Consider the following 21,173-nt stretch of genomic DNA (forward strand, 5'->3'; position numbering starts at 1 on the left):
TCAGAATGGACCATCCTGGATATATTCTATGATAGTCTGTCTGAGCTATCAAAGATGTCACTGGACCGTTCTGCAGGTGGATCCATTCACCTAAAGAAAACGCCTGCAGAAGCTCAAGAACTCATTAACATGGTTGCAAATAACCAGTTCATGTACACTTCTGAAAGGAATCCTGTGAATAATGGGACGCCTATGAGGAAGGGAGTTCTTGAAATTGATACTCTGAATGCCATATTGGCTCAGAATAAAATATTGACTCAGCAAGTCAATATGATCTCTCAGAGTCTGAATGGATTGAAGGAATCATCCAACAGTACTATAGAGGCATCTTCTGAAGGAGAAGCTTATGATCCTGAGAACCCTGCAATAGCAGAGGTGAATTACATGGGTGAATCCTATAGAAATACCTATAATCCCTCATGGAGAAATCATCCAAATTTCTCATGGAAGGATCAACAAAAGCCTCAACAAGGCTTTAATAATGGTGGAAGAAACAGGTTTAGCAATAGCAAGCCTTTTCCATCATCCACTCAGTAACAGACAGAGAGTTCTGAGCAGAATCCATCTAGCTTAGCAAATATAGTCTCTGATCTATCTAAGGCCACTGTAAGTTTCATGAATGAAACACGGTCCTCCATTAGGAATTTGGAGGCACAAGTGGGCCAGCTGAGTAAAAGAGTCACTGAAACTCCTCCTAGTACTCTCCCAAACAATACAGAAGAGAATCCAAAAAGATAGTGCAAGGCCATTGATTTAACCATCATGGCCGAACCTACAAGGGAGGGAGAGGACGTGAATCCCAGTAAGGAAGACCTCCTGGGATGTCCAGTGATCAATAAGGAGTTTCCCTCTGAGGAACCAAAGGAATCTGAGGGTCATCTAGAGACCATAGAGATTCCATTGAACCTCCTTCTACCCTTCATGAGCTCTGATGAGTATTCTTCTTCTAAAGAGAATGAGGATGTTACTGAAGAGCAAGTTGCCAAGTACATTGGTGCAATCATGAAGCTGAATGCCAAGTTATTTGGTAATGAGACTTGAGAAGATGAACCTCCTTTGCTCATCAATGAACTGAGTGATCTGGATCAACTGACATTGCCTCAGAAGAAACAGGATCCTGAAAAGTTCTTAATACCTTGTACCATAGGCACCATGACCTTTGAGAACGCTCTATATGACCTTGGATCAGGGATAAACCTCATGCCACTCTCTATAATGGAGAAACTGGGAATCTTTGAGGTGCAAGCTGCCAGAATCTCATTAGAGATGGCAGACAACTCAAGAAAACAGGCTTATGGACAAGTAGAGGACGTGCTAGTAAAGGTTAAAGGCCTTTACATCCCTGCTGATTTCATAATCCAAGACACTGGAAAGGATGAGGATGAATCCATCATCCTTGGAAGACCCTTCCTAGCCACAGCAAGAGCTGTGATTGATGTGGATAGAGGAGAATTGATCCTTTAACTGAATAAGAACAACCTTGTGTTTAAAACTCAAGGATCTCCTTCTGTAACCATGCAGAGTCAACCAAAGCTCCCAAAGTCAAACTCTAAGTTTAGTGTTGGGAAGCCACAACCAAACTCTAAGTTTGGTGTTGAACCCCCACATTCAAACTCTAAGTTTGGTGTTGGAAGGTTCCAACAATGCTCTGAACATCTGTGAGGCTCCATAAGAGCTCACTGTCAAGCTATTGACATTAAAGAAGCGCTTATTGGGAGGCAACCCAATGTTATCTAATTATATTTATTTATCTTCTATTGTTATTTCGTGTTTTATTAGGTTGATGATCATGTGGAGTCACAAAAACTACTGAAAAATAAAAAACAAAATAAAAAACAGCAGAAAAAAATAGCACACCCTGGAGGAGAGCAGTCTGGCGTTTAAACGCCAGAAACAAGCATCTATCTGGCGTTTAACGCCAGAAACAGGCACCAAGCTGGCGTTTAACGCCAGAAACAGGCAACAGTCTGGCGTTAAACGCCAGGATTGCACAGCAAGGGCATTTTACACGCCTAATTGGAGCAGGGATGTTAAGTCCTTGACCCCACTTGATCTGTGGACCCCACAGGATCCCCACCACTTCTTCTCTCCTCTTCACACATTTTCATAACTCTCTTCCCTAAAATAACCTCCACCAATCACCTCCAATTCCTCTCCAAAACCATCATACACCCACCTACACCCACCCCCTCAAATTCAAACCATCACTCCTTCCTTTTCACACATCATAACCACCTTAAACCCCCAGTGGCCAAACCATTCACACACCTCCATCTCCTCCATCTCTTCTTCTTCTCGTCCTTTCTTTCTTCTTTTGCTCGAGGACGAGCAAACCTTCTAAGTTTGGTGTGGTAAAAGCATTACTTTTTTTTCCATAACCATTTATGGCACCTAAGGCCAGAGACATCCTCATTGAAGAGGATAAGTCCATCACTAAGAAAAGGATGGAGCAAACAAGAGATCATGGACCTCAACAAGAGCATGAGGAAACCCCCCACCATGAAATTCCTGAGATGCCTCAAGGGATGCACTTTCCTCCACAGAATTATTGGGAGCAAATCAACACCTCCCTAGGAGAATTAAGTTCCAACATGGGACAATTAAGGGTGGAACATCAAGAGCACTCCATCATTCTCCATGAAATTAGAGAAGATCAAAGAGCTATGAGGGAGGAGCAACAAAGACAAGGAAGAGACATAGAGGAGCTCAAAAGCACCATTGGTCCTTCAAGAAGAGGAAGACGCCACCCTCACTGAGGTGGACTCATTCCTTAATCTCCTTGTCTATTTGTTTTCTGTTTTCGGTTTCCATGCTTTATGTTTTATTTATGTTTGTGTCTTTACTATATGATCATTTGTGTTTAAGTGTTTATGTCTTAAAGCTATGAATGTCCTATGAATCCATCACCTCTCTTAAATGAAAACTGTTTTAAAAACAAAAGAACAAGAAGTACAGGGTTTCGAATTCATCCTTGGAACTAGTTTAATTATTTTGATGTGGTGACAATACTTTTTGTTTTCTGAATGAATGCTTGAACAGTGCATATGTCTTTTGAAGTTGTTGTTTATGAATGTTAAATATGTTGGCTCTTGAAGAATAAGGAAAAAGGAGACATGTTATTTGATAATCTGAAAAATCATAAAAATGATTCTTGAAGCAAGAAAAAGCAGTGAATACAAAAGCTTGCAGAAAAAAAAATAGCAAAAAAAAAGAAAGAAAAAGAAAAAGCAAGCAGAAAAAGCCAAAAACTCTTTAAACCAAAAGGCAAGAGCAAAAAGCCAATAGCCCTTAAAACCAAAATGCAAGGGTAATAAAAAGGATCCAAGGCTTTGAGCATCAGTGAATAGGAGGGCCTAAAGGAATAAAATCCTGGCATAAGCGGCTAAACCAAGCTGTCCCTAACCATGTGCTTGTGGCGTGAAGGTGTCAAGTGAAAGCTTGAGACTGAGCGGTTAAAGTCAAGGTCCAAAGCAAAAAAAGAGTGTGCTTAAAAACCCTGGACACCTCTAATTGGGGAATTTAGCAAAGCTGAGTCACAATCTGAAAAGGTTCACCTAGTTATGTGTCTGTGGCATTTATGTATCCGGTGGTAATACTGAAAAACAAAGTGCTTAGGGCCACGACCAAGACTCATAAAGTAGCTGTGTTCAAGAATCAACATAATGAACTAGGAGAACCAATAACACTATCTAAATTCTAAGTTCTTATAGATGCCAATTATTCTGAACTTCAATGGATAAAGTGAGATGCCAAAACTATTCAAGAGGCAAAAAGCTACAAGTCCCGCTCATCTGATTGGAGCTAAGTTTCATTGATATTTTGGAATTTATAGTATATTCTCTTCTTTTTATCCTATTTGATTTTCAGTTGCTTGGGGACAAGCAACAATTTAAGTTTGGTGTTGTGATGAGCGGATAATTTATACACTTTTTGGCATTGTTTTTACACAGTTTTCAGTATAATTTAATTAGTTTTTAGTATATTTTTATTAGTTTTTAATTAAAATTCACATTTCTGGACTTTACTATGAGTTTGTGTGTTTTTCTGTGATTTCATGTATTTTCTGGCCGAAATTGAGGGACTTGAGCAAAAATCAGATTCAGAGGTTGAAGAAGGACTGCAGATGCTGTTGGATTCTGACCTCCCTGCACTCAAAGTGGATTTTCTGGAGTTACAGAACTTCAAATAGCGCACTCTTAATTGCGTTGGAAAGTAGACATCCAGGGCTTTCCAGCAATATATAATAGTCCATACTTTTTCCGAGTTTAAATGACGCAAACTGGCATTCAACGCCAGTTCCATGCTGCATTCTGGAGTTAAACGCCAGAAACAGGTTGCAAAGTGGAGTTGAACGCCAGAAACAGGTTACAAACTGGCGTTCAACTCCAAGAGAAGCCTCTACATGTGTAAAGCTCAATGCTCAGCCCAAGCACACACCAAGTGGGTCCCAGAAGTGGATTTCTGCATCATTTACTCATTTCTGTAAACCCTAGTAACTAGTTTAGTATAAATAGGACTTTTTACTATTGTATTTACATCTTTAGTTTTATCTTTGGATTATCTTTTGATCCTTTGATCACGTTTAAGGTGCTGGCCATTCGGCCATGCTTGGACCTTATCACTTATGTATTTTCAACGGTAGAGTTTTTACACTCCATAGATTAAGGTGTGGAGCTCTGCTGTTCCTCATGAATTAATACAAAGTACTACTGTTTTTCTATTCAATTCAAGCTTATTCCTTCTCTAAGATATCCATTCGCACCCAAGAACATGATGAATGTGATGATTATGTGACGCTCATCATCATTCTCACCTATGAACGCGTGCCTGACAAACACTTCTGTTCTACATGCAAACAAGCTAGAATGAGTATCTCTTAGATATCTAATACAGAGGACCGAGTCCGAGATATTAGAATCTTCGTGGTATAAGTTAGAACCCATGGATGGCCATTCTTGAGATCTGGAAAGTCTAAACCTTGTCTGTGGTATTCCGAGTAGGATCTGGGAAGGGATGGCTGTGACGAGCTTCAAACTCGTGAGTGCTGGGCGTAGTGAAAGATGCAAAAGGATAGTAAATCCTATTCCAGTATGATCGAGAACCGACAGATGATTAGCCATGCAGTGACAGCGCATTGGACCATTTTCACAGAGAGGATGGGATGTAGCCATTGACAACAGTGATGCCCTATATAAAGCTTGCCATGAAAAGGAGTAGGAATGATTGGATGAAGACAGCAGGAAAGCAGAGGTTCAGGGGAACGAAAGGCATCTCTATACGCTTATCTGAAATTCTCACCAATGAATTACATAAGTATCTCTATCCTAGTTTATATTTCAATTATGTTTTAATTATCAAATCTCCATAACTATCTGAATCCGCCTGATTGAGATTTACAAGGTGACCATAGCTTGCTTCAAGCCGACAATCTCCATGGGATCGACTCTTACTCACGTAAGGTTTATTACTTGGACGACCCAGTGCACTTGCTGGTTAGTTGTGCGGAATTGTGACAAAGTGTGATTCACGTTTGAGAGCACCAAGCCATTGGCGCCATTGTTGAAGATCATGATTTCGCATACCACTATGTTCAGCGAAGATTCAGGGATATTTTTTACATGTTCTTCTGCTCTCTGACTGTCTCCATCTGCAACTTCTAGAGCTTTCTTTTCAGCAGCACTTTTCATGCACCTTCCTTTTTCCTGTTCACTTCTAGCTCTGCTTTCTTTTGCTCGCTGTGGTAAGCCATCCTCGCTTTCCAGGTCGTGAGCTTCATGCGCTGCTTCCATCTCATTCAGTCATGTAGAGCTTGTTCCTTTGCTACCTCTTTCCACCCTCGGTTTCAGCCGTCTAGCCTGCGCCACCCCTAGACCTATTGAGTATTTTGGCTCTCTTGGATTCCAACAAGCCATTGCTGTTGGATTCTTGCACTCCTTCTTGCTGTGATCTATGATCCCACAGTTCAGGCAGTAACAGTCTTGTAACCTTTCATATTTGAATTCAATCCATAGATTTGGTAAGTTATTTCTGTCCATCCAAAACCCAGTAGGGAGAGGTTTGGATACATCAATTGCCACTTTAACCCTGAGAAAGGTCCTCTCTAATACCTCTTCCATCCTAGGATCTTCCACTTCTGCTACAATTCCTATTCTGTTACCAATGTCTCTTGCTGTGTCTGCATTAATATACTTCTGCGGGAGTCCGTGGATCTGAACCCAGAACTTCAAGTAATCATGTGCTACTTCATGCACATATATCCCTTGGGACCATATTTGAAGATTGAGAATTTGTCCCCTGATGCTCCAAGGTCCTCCATTTAGTATTTGTAGCCCTTTTCCCATATCTTTGATGCTAACTAGAATCTTATTTCTTTCGACTGCAGAAATTGATATGCCTTCTAGATTGCCCCATATTCCAAGCAATGTGTTTTTAATGGTCTTGAATGAGAGCTCCTTGTTCGAGATAATCTTCCCAACCAAGTTAATACAATCAGTCTTAAATTTGTGCTACTCTCTGTTCTCCAGTGTGATGGTTTTACCCTCTATTGTTTCCTTTTCGAAACTTGACATCTTGTATTGTAGAAGAGAGTAACTATTCTATTTGAAGTGAACTATAATGAGTTAGTTGGGACAATGGTTTGAAGTGAACGGAGTAGTGGTTGCTTCAGTTTATGAAAATTTGTTAATATTAGATGGGACAATAATGATAGATAAGTAGAATTTTTTATGACAATGTAGAGGATTTATGTGATTATGATGAGCTGGATAGAAAGAACCTTAAGTTCTTAGTGTACTCTCCTACCTAGAGAGAAGAGTTCTCCTAGAGAAAAAATCTATTCTATTATTGTTTTCTGTTTACTAGAGTCTGGATACCACAACCTATACTCTTGTTAGCAGATAAACTACGTTTGAAATTGGGCCACGCAAAGTTAATTTAATAGTGACAAATTCAATCCAACTGTGTATATAATAAAAATTACAAATTTTATCAAATGCCTCTTAACCCCAAACTAAGAGATACTGTAAAAAAAATAAAAAACAAATTATATATATATTTTTTTAGTTTTCCATGGTATCTCCTAACCGACATGTTAAGGACTAATCCGTTGCAGATCTAATCTCCATTTAAGGGTCTGACGAATGAGCTGACCACTTGATCAACCAAATTGGTTGAAAAAAAAATTATATATTTAATAGCGATTAATTCCTGAATTTATTATTTTACCGAGTTTTTCACGTTAGATGAGCCAAATTATTTGGGCAAAGTGGCTTGACAAAAAGACCATCGGAGTATATAGTTCTTACATTCATTTAATTTTTTGTTGAAAATCAAGTTGTCCACTTGCCCTTCATGAAAATAAAAATAAGAGACCAAAAGAGTATTTATTTTATTTATTCAATTTTAAATACACGGTGTAATACAAATACATTATTCACAAAGCTAAAAGTGATGATACAGAATTCTATAATCTAGCATTTCATTTTCCTATCTTAAAAAATTGTTAAATTAGAATATATTTTCTCTGGTACTCCTATGCATATCCGAAGAGTAAAAATTCATAAACCATATGTACTTGTTAAGCTACTTGAAGCTTGGGAATTAAGGTGAAGAACTTGAGGAGAAATTATCTACAACTTGTTCTTCTAAGCAATTCAAGTACCTGTAATGCTTCTGCAGGAGTTCCTCTATGTCATCAACACCAATGATCTTGTTCTCTTGGAGAAACTCTGCAACATAGTTGTTTGTTTTCTCCACCGATATTGTCTTATCCAATGTGTAAATATCATCCAGCACATTAGCATTTCTATAGAGTTGAACCATGCATGCATAATGCTCCAACAAAGGTGTTATACCATAATGTTGTGTCATGAGATTGAAATACTTCTGACCTTGTTCAAGATCATTCAATTGAAGGCATGCATTCAGAACACCAACAAATGTGATAGCATCAGGAACTTCATTTGACTTATTATTCAACATTTCCTCAAAAAGTTCCAATGCTTCATTCCTCAATCCATGCACACCCAAGCTAGTGATCATTGTGTTCCACGTGGCTAAGTTCTTAGCCTCCATGGTATCGAAAACTTGCCTTGCATCATCTAAACTGCCACATTTGCTGTACATGTCTATAAGAGCAGTACCCAAGAAAGGATCAAGTTTGAAGTCATTGTTGAAAGCATAATCATGAATCCATTTACCCAATTTGAGGCTACCCATTTCAGCACAAGCCTTGATCAAGCTCACAAGGGTGAACTCGTTGGGCTGCACACCATCAAGTCGCATTCTTTCAAACAAGTCAAAGGCCTCCATTGGCTGCTGGTGTCTCACATACCCATCAATCATCGCCGTCCACGAAACAACATTCTTAGAAGGCATTTCCTCAAACAATCTCCGAGCAGCCTCGAGTCGTCCGCAAGCAACTAGACCTCCAATCGCCGTGGTCCAAGAAACAACCTCCTGCACGCGCATTTTATCGAACACCTTGTGTCCATTATCAGCATCCTCACATTTGAAGTAAAGATTCATCATAGTGTTCTGCACATAGGTGTCATTCCAAAACCCCATTTTGATTGCTAAAGCTTGCACAACTTTTCCAAAATCAGTCGCTGAAGAAGCAATGCAAGCATTAATCACAAAAGGGTATGTGAACTTGTCAAGTTCAATGCCCTTTGACACCATAATAGTGAACAAAATAAGAGCTTTTTCAGGGGAACCAAACCTAGTGTATGCTCTAATCATCACATTCCAAGTGAAGGTATCTGGGGAAATGAGTTGCTCAAAAACCAATTTGGCATAGTTCAATTTGCCATAAGAGGAAGAAATTTGAATGAGGTTCCTAATGAGTAATTGATCATGTGTGAGGCCATAACGGATTATTCTTCCATGAACTTGCTTGAGATGCTTGAAATTGGAGCACCTTTGGAGATAGAAAAGTGCTTCTTTTGAACCAAATTTTGGTCTTTGGGTACCAAAATAAACATAATTAATATCTGGGGTGCAGAAACATGCTACCTTCATGTCATGCCCAGTTCCAAATTTTGCTTTCTGTTGTTGTTGCCAATGCCAAATTGGGAAGCTTCAGAACACACCAAAATTGTAAAAAAGAGAAAAAGAAAAGAAAAAAAAAAAAAGAAGAAAAATGCATATACACACATGCATATATGGAAACAACAAAAAGGATATGGTGAAAAAATTGCTACACGCATGACCTCACAAAATGGTTGAATCATGGATGATGGACCCTCTGGATAAGGTTGCATTTATTTGTCAAAGTGCATGAAAAAGGAAAAAGAAAAAAAGAAAATTCAAATGGATTAATGGTTCAGCACAAGAATGTGGACATGAACTTTTCGCGTGTTTAAAATCCAGATAAAAAAGAGTTCATGTTGTTCCAATCACGGCCACAATATTGCGCGGATTTAAGTTCCAATTAAAGATTGATTAGTGGGTTGTTATCTATGTAAGGCAATTTTCTAATATTTATTTTTGGGGATGAGTGAGTTAATTATTTATTTAACTTAAATTAGTTTTAATATTAATATTTCATAATAAATAAATAATTTAATTATACTAAGTTTGCTTAAATTATATCATTAAATAATTTTTTATATGTAATAAATTTTATTAATTCAATAATTGAATTATGTCATATTATCGTGATAATTAAGTTTAACAAATTTCCTTAAATTTAGACATCAATAAATATGTAATCTAGTAGTCATATTCTTTTATTTTTAAAAACAACATAATAAGACCTACTTTACTATATTTTTTAATTATAAAATATTTCGGTCAATTTTTTTTTTGTAAAGTGGATTGGATAGCCTTTAATTTTAGGTATTATATTCATACACTATACACTTACACAATACACTCACATATACTATATAGGTACACACTATTAATATGGTTCTATATTTTTCTAAAAGAATTTGAATCCAGTGCAACTCTATGTGAGACAAACAAAATTGCTATCTGACCCAAACTCAACTGCATTTCGGTCAATTCATATGGGCAAAATGAGTGGCAACCTGGGCGATAAAAACACTTGCTTCTTTGGCCTAACAAGAGAAAGAAAACCACCTTATAAATTATAGGTTTAATTACTCTGTTGGTCCCTATAGTTTATCGAAATTTTCAATTAGGTCCCTACACTTTTTTCCTTTCAATTGGGTCCCTGCCCCCAATTTTTTTTTCAATTAGATCCCTATTGACGGTAAACGTTACAAAAAACGTTAAGATTGAGTGATTTGACCATTATAACCCTCACTTATCCCTTACAAATGAAGGAGACTCCGTAGGGATCTGAGTTCTAACTCTCTTCTTTTCGCCTCTTCCTCAAACTTCTGCTCCTCTCTTTGCAACCCTTACCCTTACTATGTCAATACTCATAGATCAGAGTCAGTTATCTTCAGGAGTCTGTAGTTCCAGAACCCTCGTCAAGAAGAGACATCTTTGTTTTTGTGGTGAGGCAGTTGCTGTGATGTCTTCTTCGGCAGTAGCAAGCCATGGAAGAAGGTATGTTGGTTGTGGGAGAATGCCAAAATGCAAGTTCTTCGAGTGGATTGATGATGAAGATGAGAAGAGCGGATGGTTGAAGCAAAAAGAAAGGAGGGTTCAGTGCTTTTGTGGAGACACTCTGATTCTTCATAGTTCAAGTACATCAAAAAATCCAAACAGAAGATTCATTTCTTGCCCTAATAGGAGATGCAAGTTTTTGAGTGAGTTGATGGGAAAGAAAAAAAAATATCTAGAGAAGATGCAGTGAGCAGTTCACAGCAAGTACTTGGAATGGTTAGAGAATTTGAGGCACAAGAAAGGAAGATAGACAGATTAAGTGTGGATCTAGAGAGATTAATTGCAGAGGTTGGAGAAGTAGATGCCTGGGTAGGAAGGTTATGTGCTGAGCTGAGTTCAGTAGAGGAGCAATTTGCTAAGATGGAAGATAGTATGAAAAATCAATACAAGATGCTAATTATGCTAGGCTTGATATTAGATGTTTTGATTGTTGCAGTGTTATATGTAAAGATGTAGAAAGCATGGCTGTTATGATAATGTAATAGTCTATATAAGACAATAGTGTACTGTTTATAATGCAATGAAGTTATATGAAATGTTTAATTTTTGTAAATGAAAGTTGTTCCTTTGCTATTTAATATGCATACAAGTATGATACTGAGAAAAAAGTAGGTAAAACAAAAGATGCATTGAATTATAATAGATACCATTATTTTTTACATTATATAATATAGGACACCTAGATAGCAACAAAATAATTGTGACACCCACTCATAATAGTTTTCTACCCACATAACAAAAGTGGTCCACAACACATAATAACAGTGGTCCAAACAATAAAGAAACCAGAGTTAGGTGAACACAAATCCTACATAACACAAGAGATATCAAAAAGAAACCCTAAACTCTCTTCAGCCTCAATCAAGTGTAAGGTCAACATGTTCAGGCGGCTGATTTGTTGCCTTCCTAACTCCAATCTTGAGTCTTCCACTTCTTCTGACTCCAAAGATTTTGGTATTGGGCAAATGTTGAGATGCTGGTGCAGTGGGCAGTGATGCAGGTGTAGGCAAAGTGGTGGGCAGTGATGCGGGTGTGGGTAAGGTGGTAGGCTGTGATGGTGGTGCATGGGTGTTTGTAGGCTGTGAGGGTGGGACAGGGGTGTGTGGTGGCTGGGATGGGGGTGCAGGGGTGTGTGGTGGCTGGGATGTAGGTGCAGGGGTGTTTGAAGGACTTGATGCTGTTGTAGTGGGTGCAGCCCTCCCTCTACCCCTTCCTCTGGCCATCCCTCCTGCTGCTCTTCCTCTGCCTCTCCCTTTAACCATCCTGGATCTAGCAGTTGCAGCAGCTGCAGATCCATTTTCTTCATTAGCAGCAGCAGGTTCATTAGCAGCAGAGTCAACTCCTCCAGCTCCAGTTGCAGCATCAGATCCTCGTGTGCCTTCAGGAGCTACAAGATGAAATAGCAGTTAATAATAGTTCATCAACATATGAACAAAATAACTTGGTAAACAATACCTGTTACTATAGGGTTTGGACAGAGTCTCCTATTGTGTCCGTATTGGCCACAATTACTGCAGGTAACAGAAGTTTCAGATCTTCTATATTTTGTTTGTGATCTGTTTTCATCGGGTTCCCTTATCCTAACCATCCTTGGCCTTCCTGGTTTAACTCTGAAAATTGGAGGGATGATGGTATCGCATTGTATCTTTGGCCACATATTTTCTCCATTGATTGGTGATATTGACTGCCCATATGTAGCAAGGTATGCTGCCTTGCTGTAATAGTTACTGCAATAATCTTCCGGGTTGTCACCCTTCTCAAAGATAGCACAGCAAGCATGGGGACACGGCATACCACACAAACCCCAGAACCTACAACTATACCTTCCAGCCATCAAATCGACCACAAACCTTTCCATGATCATCCTGTTCTTATGGTGGACTTCAAACTTCAGGTCTCCTGCCCATTTAGCTTGCCACTCCATAGCTCTAACCGCGATGATATCTAGCCGTTTCTTGGGTTTTGGCAAAAGTGTACCCTCATACCTCTCTGCCTTCTTCTTTTTCTCTGCAAACCTTGTCATCAAATAGCACTTAATCCATTCAAACATTGTCAGAATTGGCTTGTCTCTTGCCTCTAGGATTCTTCCATTGAATGCCTCCGAGATGTTGTTCATCAGCATGTCACTCTTGGCCAGAAATGTAAAGTGACTCTTTGTCCACAATTTTGGATTCAAAGCAAACAACTTCTCATAACAGTCTCTGTTGAGCTCCTTTAATTGATTCATCCTCCTTTCCCATTCTTCCACATAGGTAGCTTTGGCAATAGACAGAATTAGGTCCCTTAGTACAGTACCACCCCCATATACTTTCTTACAGTTGGCATATAAATGCCTCAGACAAAGCCTATGCTCCAGTGTTGGCAATGCCTCTTGAAAGATTTGCATCAGCCCCTGTTTTATTGATTCAGTCCAGAACACAATATACACAACATAGTCAGGTAAATGTTCACTAACATATCAAATTAATGTTCAAAAGCTTAGCCATTGCATCTAAACATAGCATCACTAACATATCAAATTTATGTTCACAATCTTAGGCATTGCATATATGATCATATAAATTTTAGATTTATATCTACAAACTTATCAAGTGCATATATGATCATATACATATCAGCTTAATATTCACAAGCCTCCAGTTGCATATATCATCATAAGCATAGCAGACTTAGATTCACAACCTTATATTCACAAACTCATATCAGTTGCATATATCATCATAAACATGGCAGACTTATATTCACAAACTTATATTCACAAACTCATATCAGTTGCTTATATCATCATAGCAGATTTATATTTAGATAAAATTAGTTGCAAAAAATTAAAGTGATACCTTTTGTTGGTCACTCATAAAAACCCACTTTCTTGATTCTCCAATGTCATTTAACAGCATCTCCAAGAACCACCCCCAACTCTCCTTAGTCTCTGCCTCTACTGCAGCTACGGCTATCGGAAAGTAATTGTCATTTGGATCTCTACCAACAGCAACTAGCAGCTACTGTCCATGGTCGCCCTTCAAGTAACATCCATCCACGCCAATAATAGGTCTACACCCCGCCAAGAAGCCTTTCTTGACTGCATCAAGGCACATGTACATTCTCATAAATCGGGACTGGTGCGTAAGAGAAGGCCTATCAACCAATATGGTCAGACTAGATCCTGGATTTGCCCTAAGTATCTCTACACAGTAATCCCTTAGTTTAGCATACTGTTGGATTGCCCGTCCATGTACCTCTTCTCTTGCCTTCCTCCTTGCCCAGTAAGCCTTACCAACACTGATATTGGCCATGTATTTGTCTTGTATAGTCTGAATAACTGTCGCAACCTTCATCTCTTCCCCTCTACTGATGTTGTTGGCAATCTTCTTTGAGATCCAACTACTTGATGCATGTCTTCCGCTATAGTTCCTTCCACATGTATGCTTTCCATTCAATGTCTTGATCCGGAAACAGTCAGAACCCCCCACCTTACTCGCAAAACAAACCCACTTGCACTTTCCCTTTCTTCCTTTGCAAACAACTCTACACCTCACCTTATCATTTTTTTGAAACCTAATGTCCCTACCATTCAATAGGGCATGCTCCTTAATAGCCTCTTTGAATTGACTAAGTGATTTAAATTCCAGCCCCACCTGAAATTCATACTCTCTGTTCATCTCTGCCTCATTGTACTTAGGGAACCTCCTCTTTTTTATCATATCATCAGAGTCCCCCTCATAACTATCTATGTCATCAGTCTCATATCCATCAGATAAGCTTCCAAGTTGCTCATCACCCTCCCTTAAACCTTCATCACCTTCAGCTGTTCCAGTTGCTGCAGTTCTCTCATCATTTAGTGGGCCAGTAAATCCCCCAAATGCATTTGATGGTGGATCATTATCCTCCACCTCAAATCCAAACTGATCATCATGGTCACCATCATCGGCACTATCATCAAATACTTTTTCTTCAGTAGAAGGCTCTGACTCAGCATCCACTTCAACCTCTAGCAACCCATCATCATCAGCACTGTCCTCACCTTCCTCTGGCACATAATCAGCATCAGTTGAAGTGATCTCAATCCCGTTACTTTCTCTGGCTCCATCGACAACATATACCTCGCAATGTTTGCAGGAATTTGACACTAGTGACCTAGCCATTCTCATCGCATCCCCATCAGACTTCAACTCTCTCAGACCTGACTTCAAATCCATCCCAGGTTCCTTGTACCAGACCCTAGCGAAACCCTTATACCCTAGTTGCTTTAGCTGACTGACAATCTCTTGCAATGACCATTCATCAACCTCAAAATGTAAATCCTCCACAACCATTCCTCCTAAATACTCTAATCGTTGTCCACTGTCAACAAATTTGCCACCATGATGGATTTCGATACTGAAATCCAAATCACCCATAACTGCATACAAAAAAAAAATAATGCCATAAATCCCTCTTCAAACACTTTCAGAAACAAAAGGAAGCTCTAATAAACAGAATGACAAACTTTTCCAGGAGAAAAGAACAAAAACCCTTCAACGAGTGAAACATTGAACGTTGTCTTACCTAGAGGAAGAAGCAACGCCTACGACGACGGCAGTGATACCGGAGACGCCAAACCCTCCCGCAAATGGTATTTCAGAAAAATATGAGTGAAGGAGCATTAAGGATTTCACATAAAGTTACAGAATCTTTAACTTAGGAACGGAATATTCCATTAAATCTAACTGTTTGGTCACAGTAGGGACCTAATTGAAAAAAAATTGGGGGCAGGGACCCAATTGAAAGGAAAAAAAGTGTAGGGACCTAATTGAAAATTTCGCTAAACTATAAGGACCAATAGAGTAATTAAACCTAAATTATAATAAGGCCTATCATCATGATATAATAATTAATTATACTATCAATCATAATACCAATAAATAAATATATATATATTATTAATATTTGAATTAGTCGAGTGATTAGTTTAAACAAGTATTAAAAATTTGAATTTCACTTTATATATATAGTAACTCGTTAATTAATATAAATTATAAAGTATACATTAAAATATATAATATATATTAAAAATAAATTAACTACATATATTTATGGTGATTTTTAACTAATCTTCTTATAAATAAAAATTAAGTATTTTTTATAATTTAGTCAATTGTTATTAAAAGAATTTATCTATAACAACAACAACAACAAAGCTTTGTCCTACTAGGTAGGGTCAGCTACCTGAATCAAACGACGCTATTGAGCTTTGTAATGTATTATGTCTACAACGAGATCGTTTACATGTAGATTTCGTTTGACCACCTCATGGATGGTCTTCTTAGGTCTTCCTCTGTCTTTCACCTCTTGTCCTCCTTCATCTCATCCACCCTCCTAACTGGGTGCTCTATCGGTGTTTTTCTCACATGTCTAAACCACCTGAGACGCGATTCTACCATTTTTTCCACCATGGGTACTACTCCAACTCTCTCCCTTATATCTTCGTTCCTTATTTTATCTAATTGCGTATGACCGCTCATCCATCTCAACATCTTCATCTATGCCACACTTAACTTATGTTCGTGCTCCCCTTTGGCCACCCAACACTCTGTACCATAAAGTATAGCCGGTCTTATAGCTGTGCGATATAATTTATCTTTAAGTTTTAAAGACACTTTTTTGTCACATATAAAACCAGATGCACTCCGCCATTTTAACCAACCTGTTTGGATCCTATGATTTACATCATGTTCAATCTCTCCATTAATCTATTATAATATATGTGATCCTTACTCTCTTCTTTTATTACTACGATACCTCTCCATCATCCTTTTTAACAGGTATATTGTTTCGGTGGTGGATCTGCCTAACAATGTCAAATAATTTTTAATCTTAATTAATTAAATTAAATTACTAAACCATGATAAAATCTATTTTATAAATTATAATAGATTTAAAAAAAATGCCTCTCTTTTTTTAATTTCTCGGTCTATCTATTTTTTTTAACATGTTCCAAATTTTCAGTCATAAAAAATTAAAAAAAAATAGAAGTAAAAGCTTCAAATGTAAGAGGAGTTTTTTTTTATAACTAGCGTAACATGGATTTTTTTTTCCTTATAACTAACAGCTAGAATGTATATAGTTTGAATGACACTCTATATATTACATATATACAAGTGTATAAATATATTATAATTTTTAATTTTTTAGTTGTTTACAAGGTTCTAATTAAACTTGTTATTGGAGAAATATAAAGTACTATGCGCATGATTAATATCTCTAATAAGATGCCCACTCTAATTCCCTTATTCTTGTTCTTCTAATTTTAAATTTTTGTTTTGTTTTTGTGTTGAATTTTTTTTAACCTTTATTTTTATCTTTTGATTTTCCTTTTTTTTTTTGGAACACGTTAAAAAAATTGGACAGACCGAAAAAATTGGAAATTATAAAATAAAATATCTTTAAAAATTATTGTAATTTGAAAATTTTTTTTTACCATAATTTAGTAATAATTTAGTTTAATTAATTAAGATTAGAGAATGATTTATTTTAATTACACATTAATTCTTCTAATAATAATAAAAAAACGATAAAAAAAATACTTAATTCTCTATTTATAAAAAAAATTAGCTAAAACTTACTTATATTTTATACACAAATATATAATAATTAATTTTAATGATTAAATTTAATATATACCTACCATTTTTAGTCACCAAAAAAATACCTACCATTTTTGCTACTCATTATAAGCTAGATTGTTCACCCAAATCCTGAAGTTGATCACATGCTGATGCGAACATGAACTCTGATTCAGGTCAGCAAACTAACTCAATGGAAGGCCCAATTGAAAACCCAGCTGATGTACCTGCCGAAGAGGGGCGAGAAGCAGCAAGTCCAATTAGAAATAGGAGGGTGAGAAAGGCCCCATATTGGGCCAGGGACTATCAAATGGAAAAGTGAGTGTGGGTGCACAATAGAAGCGGGATGGAGAGTTAGTTAGAACACCAGGAGAATATAGTAGGAGGCAGAAAAAGGATTAAGTCTGTTACGGGTGGAGTTTATTCTCCCTGAACTCGAAGGCAGGGAATTGTGACGTATATCTATATTTCAGAATTAATACACCATTCTTTTTCTCTTTTAATCAAATTTTACATTGATTTCTCTTTACTGCTATATTCTTGTGCAACATTTTTGGTGCTCTCGTTGAGAGGTGTTGCGATGGACACTGGAACTTCACTCTCCCAATTGGAAGAAGTATGCAAGGAAAATCGGTCTGAGATCGCCGTGTTGCAGCGAAACCATATAGAGACGATGTCGCAACTCTCCGGCACTCAGGAACGGATCGGATCGGTTGAGTCCTCCATGAAGAATATTGAGAAGATGTTGCGTGAGACTCTGAAGCTGAAGCAGGCAGTCCCAGAGCAGGGGACCAACAATAGTTTTTTGAGTTCACGAGTGAATCCCAATCGAGCTACTGGCTGAAAAGAGTGAAGACGGAGCTGCCTATGTTTGACGGTGAAGGTGTAGAAGAGTGGACGTTCCGAGCTCGTGAGTACTTCGAGCTATATGCGGTGCCTGAAGCGTGGAAGGTAAGAATGCTTTCATTTCATTTGACTGGAGCTGCCTATATTTGGTATCGTTGGTGTGTGAACAATGCCATTAACCACACATAGGAGAGTTTTTTGGAAGCTCTTTGTACCAGGTTCGGCAAGAGCTTGTTCCATGATCCCAAGGCGGCCTTGAAGGAGCTTAAACAGACAACAACGGTGGCTACATATCAGCATAAGTTCGAGGAGCTCTCGAACCAGGTGATGGGGTAAAGCGAGGAGTGGGTGATCTCGTTGTTTGTGGCCGGTTTATCGGAACCGTTGAAATGCGAATTAATGTTAGTCAAGCCTAGATCATATGTTGATGCTGTCTCGTTGGCTAAACTCCATTAGCAGAAGAACTTGGCCTGCTCCGTGAATTTGAGACCACAAGGGTACCGCAACCTTGGAGGCGCCCCCACCAGCCATCTCAGTTCCCCAAAGTCAGCGCCCATACGCCCACCAAGCATTACTCCGTCAGCCATGGGAAGCGGCACCACAACGGAGAAAACAACCACCCCAATCCACAAGCGTCTCTCGGCTGCAGAAATCAAACAGAGACGAGATAAGGGCCTATGTTACTATTGTGATGAGAGATATTCGATGGGGGCACAAGTGCAAGTCTACCTTCCTACTACTGGTCGGAGAAGAGGAGATGGAGGAATTGACGAGAGAGCGACCGGGGGTAGACGAAAGTGAGGATACTGATTCTTTCGCAGCGCTGCCGGATCCAGAGGGAGGAGAGACAGTGGAGATTAGCTTCAATGCTATGGTTGGCACTTATCATCCGGAGACCATTAGAATAGCTGGAACATGTGGCAGTCAGCCTGTTATGGTGTTGATAGATGGTGGGAGCACCCATAATTTCATGAAGGAATCCACTGCCAAGAAGTTACAATTAACTTTTACCCGGTGCATCAATTAAATGTATATGTAGGCAATGGAGAGTGTATTGGGTGTGCTTCAAAATGTAGCGATGTACCACTGCACATGCAAGGCTATGGATTTCGCTTAGAGACATTCATCCTAGATATCAAGGGAGCGGATATTGTGTTAGGGGCTCAGTGGCTAATGCAATTGGGTGATGTCACTATGAATTATATGAATTTGACTATGTCCTTTAAGGTTGGGGAACTTACGGTCAAGCTGTAGGGAGAAAGGTTGTTTCATCCTGGTACGGTGGGCACCCGGGCTCTTAATAAGATGGTATCCACAGATGTCATCGCATCCTTCTTACACTTACAGATGATTGACCCTGCCCCTGTACGTGCACCAAATCAGGCAGAGCAAGATGAGAATGTAAAATTGTTATTGCATGAATTTAAGGAGGTGTTCCAAGAGCCGGAAGACTTACCTCCTCAAAGAGACATTGAGCATCAAATACATCTACAGCCAGGAGCTAATCCGGTTAACGTGCGCCCCTACTGTTACCCTCATTACCAAAAGGAAGAGATTGAGAAGTTGGTTGAGGAAATGCTGCAAGCGGGAGTGATCAGAGAAAGCCATAGTGCCTTCTCTAGCCCAGTGTTATTGGTGCGCAAGAAGGACGGCAGCTGGCATTTTTGCGTGGACTATCGCGCTCTCAATGCCATCACCATCAAAGATAAGTTCCCTATTCCAACCATTGATGAAATTTTAGATGAGCTTTATGGTGCTGCTTATTTCTCCAAGATTGACTTACGCTCCGGTTATCACCAAATTAGGGTGCGAGAGGAAGATATACACAAGACAGCGTTTCGTACACACTTGGGACACTATGAATTCTTGGTCATGCCTTTCGGTCTCACAAATGCCCCCTCTACCTTCCAAGCAACAATGAATAGAGTATTTGGCCCCTATCTCCGGAAGTTCATCGCTGTCTTTTTCGATGACATTCTTGTTTACAGCCGAACAAGAGAGGACCATCTCCACCACCTACGGATAGCCTTGGGTGTCTTACTTCAACACCAATTTGTCGCCAAGCTCTCTAAGTGCACATTCTGCCAGCCGCAGGTGGAGTATCTTGGTCATGTAGTGAATGGGGAAGGAGTTCAAGTTGATGCCTCCAAAATTAAAGTAATTATGGAGTGGCCCAGGCCCTTAACCTTGAAGCAGCTCAGAGGCTTCCTGGGGCTTACTGGGTACTACAGGCGGTTTGTAGCTAAGTATGCACACCTCGCAGCATCCCTTACAGAGTTATTAAAAAAAAAACAGTTTCGCTTGGACAAGGGAGACTGAAGTTGCTTTCGAAACCTTGAAGAAAGCTCTCACTCATACCCATGTCCTGACCTTGTCAGATTTTTCGTTACCATTCACAGTTGAGACTGATGCTTCTGCTCATGGAATAGGTGCTGTTTTGTCACAGCAAGGTCACCCAATTGCATACTTTAGTAAGAAATTAAATAGTAGATTAAAGATGGCTTCCGCGTATGTGAGGGAGCTCTAAGCTATTACTCAAGCTGTGGCCAAGTGGCAGCATTACTTATTGGGGCGTCGTTTCTGCATTAAGACAGATCATCAGGGTTTGCGAGAACTAATGAACCAGGTGGTGTTGACCCCTGACCAACAATTTTACCTCACTAAGTTGTTGGGGTATGATTTTGAGGTGGTGTATCGTTCTGGCAAGACCAACTTGGCCGCAGATGCTCTTTCAAGACAGGATGAGGAGGAACTTCTTAACACTGATGCAGAGTTCCAGGCTTTCTCCATAGTTCAATCTTCATTGATTCCGACCTTGCTACGTGCTACTGCCGAGGACCAAGAATCTCAGCTGCTAATTGCGCAATATAATCAGGGCACCTTACCTGCTGATTTCATCCTTCAAGAAGGGCTTTTGGTTTATTGTGGGAGGATTTGGGTCCCTGATTTTGAAGGTCTACGGGTTAAATTGCTCCAAGAGTTCCACCTTACTTCTATGGCTGGCCACCAGGGAGAACTCAAGACATTTAAAGCATTGGGCAGTGTCTTTTTCTGGCTGGGAATACGCCGGGACATTCACAAATTCATCAGGGAGTGCAACACTTGTCAAACAACCAAATATTGCCCATCCAAGACTCAGGGACTTCT

At 39.1% G+C, this 21,173-nt stretch overlaps 3 protein-coding genes across 3 annotated transcripts; all 3 read right to left on the reverse strand.

Moving 5' to 3' along the window:
* Window positions 1-5,798: 5,798 nt before the first annotated feature.
* On the reverse strand, window positions 5,799-6,341 carry LOC148562718 (uncharacterized protein At4g02000-like). Its single transcript, XM_088490969.1, has one exon. The coding sequence runs from the start codon at window positions 6,339-6,341 to the stop codon at window positions 5,799-5,801; it is 543 nt and encodes a 180-aa protein (XP_088347095.1).
* A 1,022-nt stretch (window positions 6,342-7,363) lies between these two features.
* LOC107604912 (pentatricopeptide repeat-containing protein At3g26630, chloroplastic-like) lies at window positions 7,364-9,325 on the reverse strand. Its single transcript, XM_016306626.3, has one exon. The coding sequence runs from the start codon at window positions 9,016-9,018 to the stop codon at window positions 7,600-7,602; it is 1,419 nt and encodes a 472-aa protein (XP_016162112.1). The 5' UTR covers window positions 9,019-9,325; the 3' UTR covers window positions 7,364-7,599.
* A 4,252-nt stretch (window positions 9,326-13,577) lies between these two features.
* On the reverse strand, window positions 13,578-14,975 carry LOC110263817 (uncharacterized). The gene has a single exon (XM_021105632.2). The coding sequence runs from the start codon at window positions 14,973-14,975 to the stop codon at window positions 13,578-13,580; it is 1,398 nt and encodes a 465-aa protein (XP_020961291.1).
* Between the last annotated feature and the right edge of the window lie 6,198 nt (window positions 14,976-21,173).

Source organism: Arachis ipaensis, chromosome B6 (genome assembly GCF_059453495.1).
Source record: "Arachis ipaensis isolate K30076 ecotype BB chromosome B6, ASM5945349v1, whole genome shotgun sequence".
Classification (NCBI taxonomy): Eukaryota; Viridiplantae; Streptophyta; class Magnoliopsida; order Fabales; family Fabaceae; genus Arachis; species Arachis ipaensis.

Bases quoted from the DNA above. Each gene is read 5' to 3' on its own strand.
- LOC148562718 (XM_088490969.1), bottom strand. From the start codon at position 6,341: ATGGGAAAAGGGCTACAAATACTAAATGGAGGACCTTGGAGCATCAGG.
- LOC107604912 (XM_016306626.3), bottom strand. From the start codon at position 9,018: ATGAAGGTAGCATGTTTCTGCACCCCAGATATTAATTATGTTTATTTT.
- LOC110263817 (XM_021105632.2), bottom strand. From the start codon at position 14,975: ATGGGTGATTTGGATTTCAGTATCGAAATCCATCATGGTGGCAAATTT.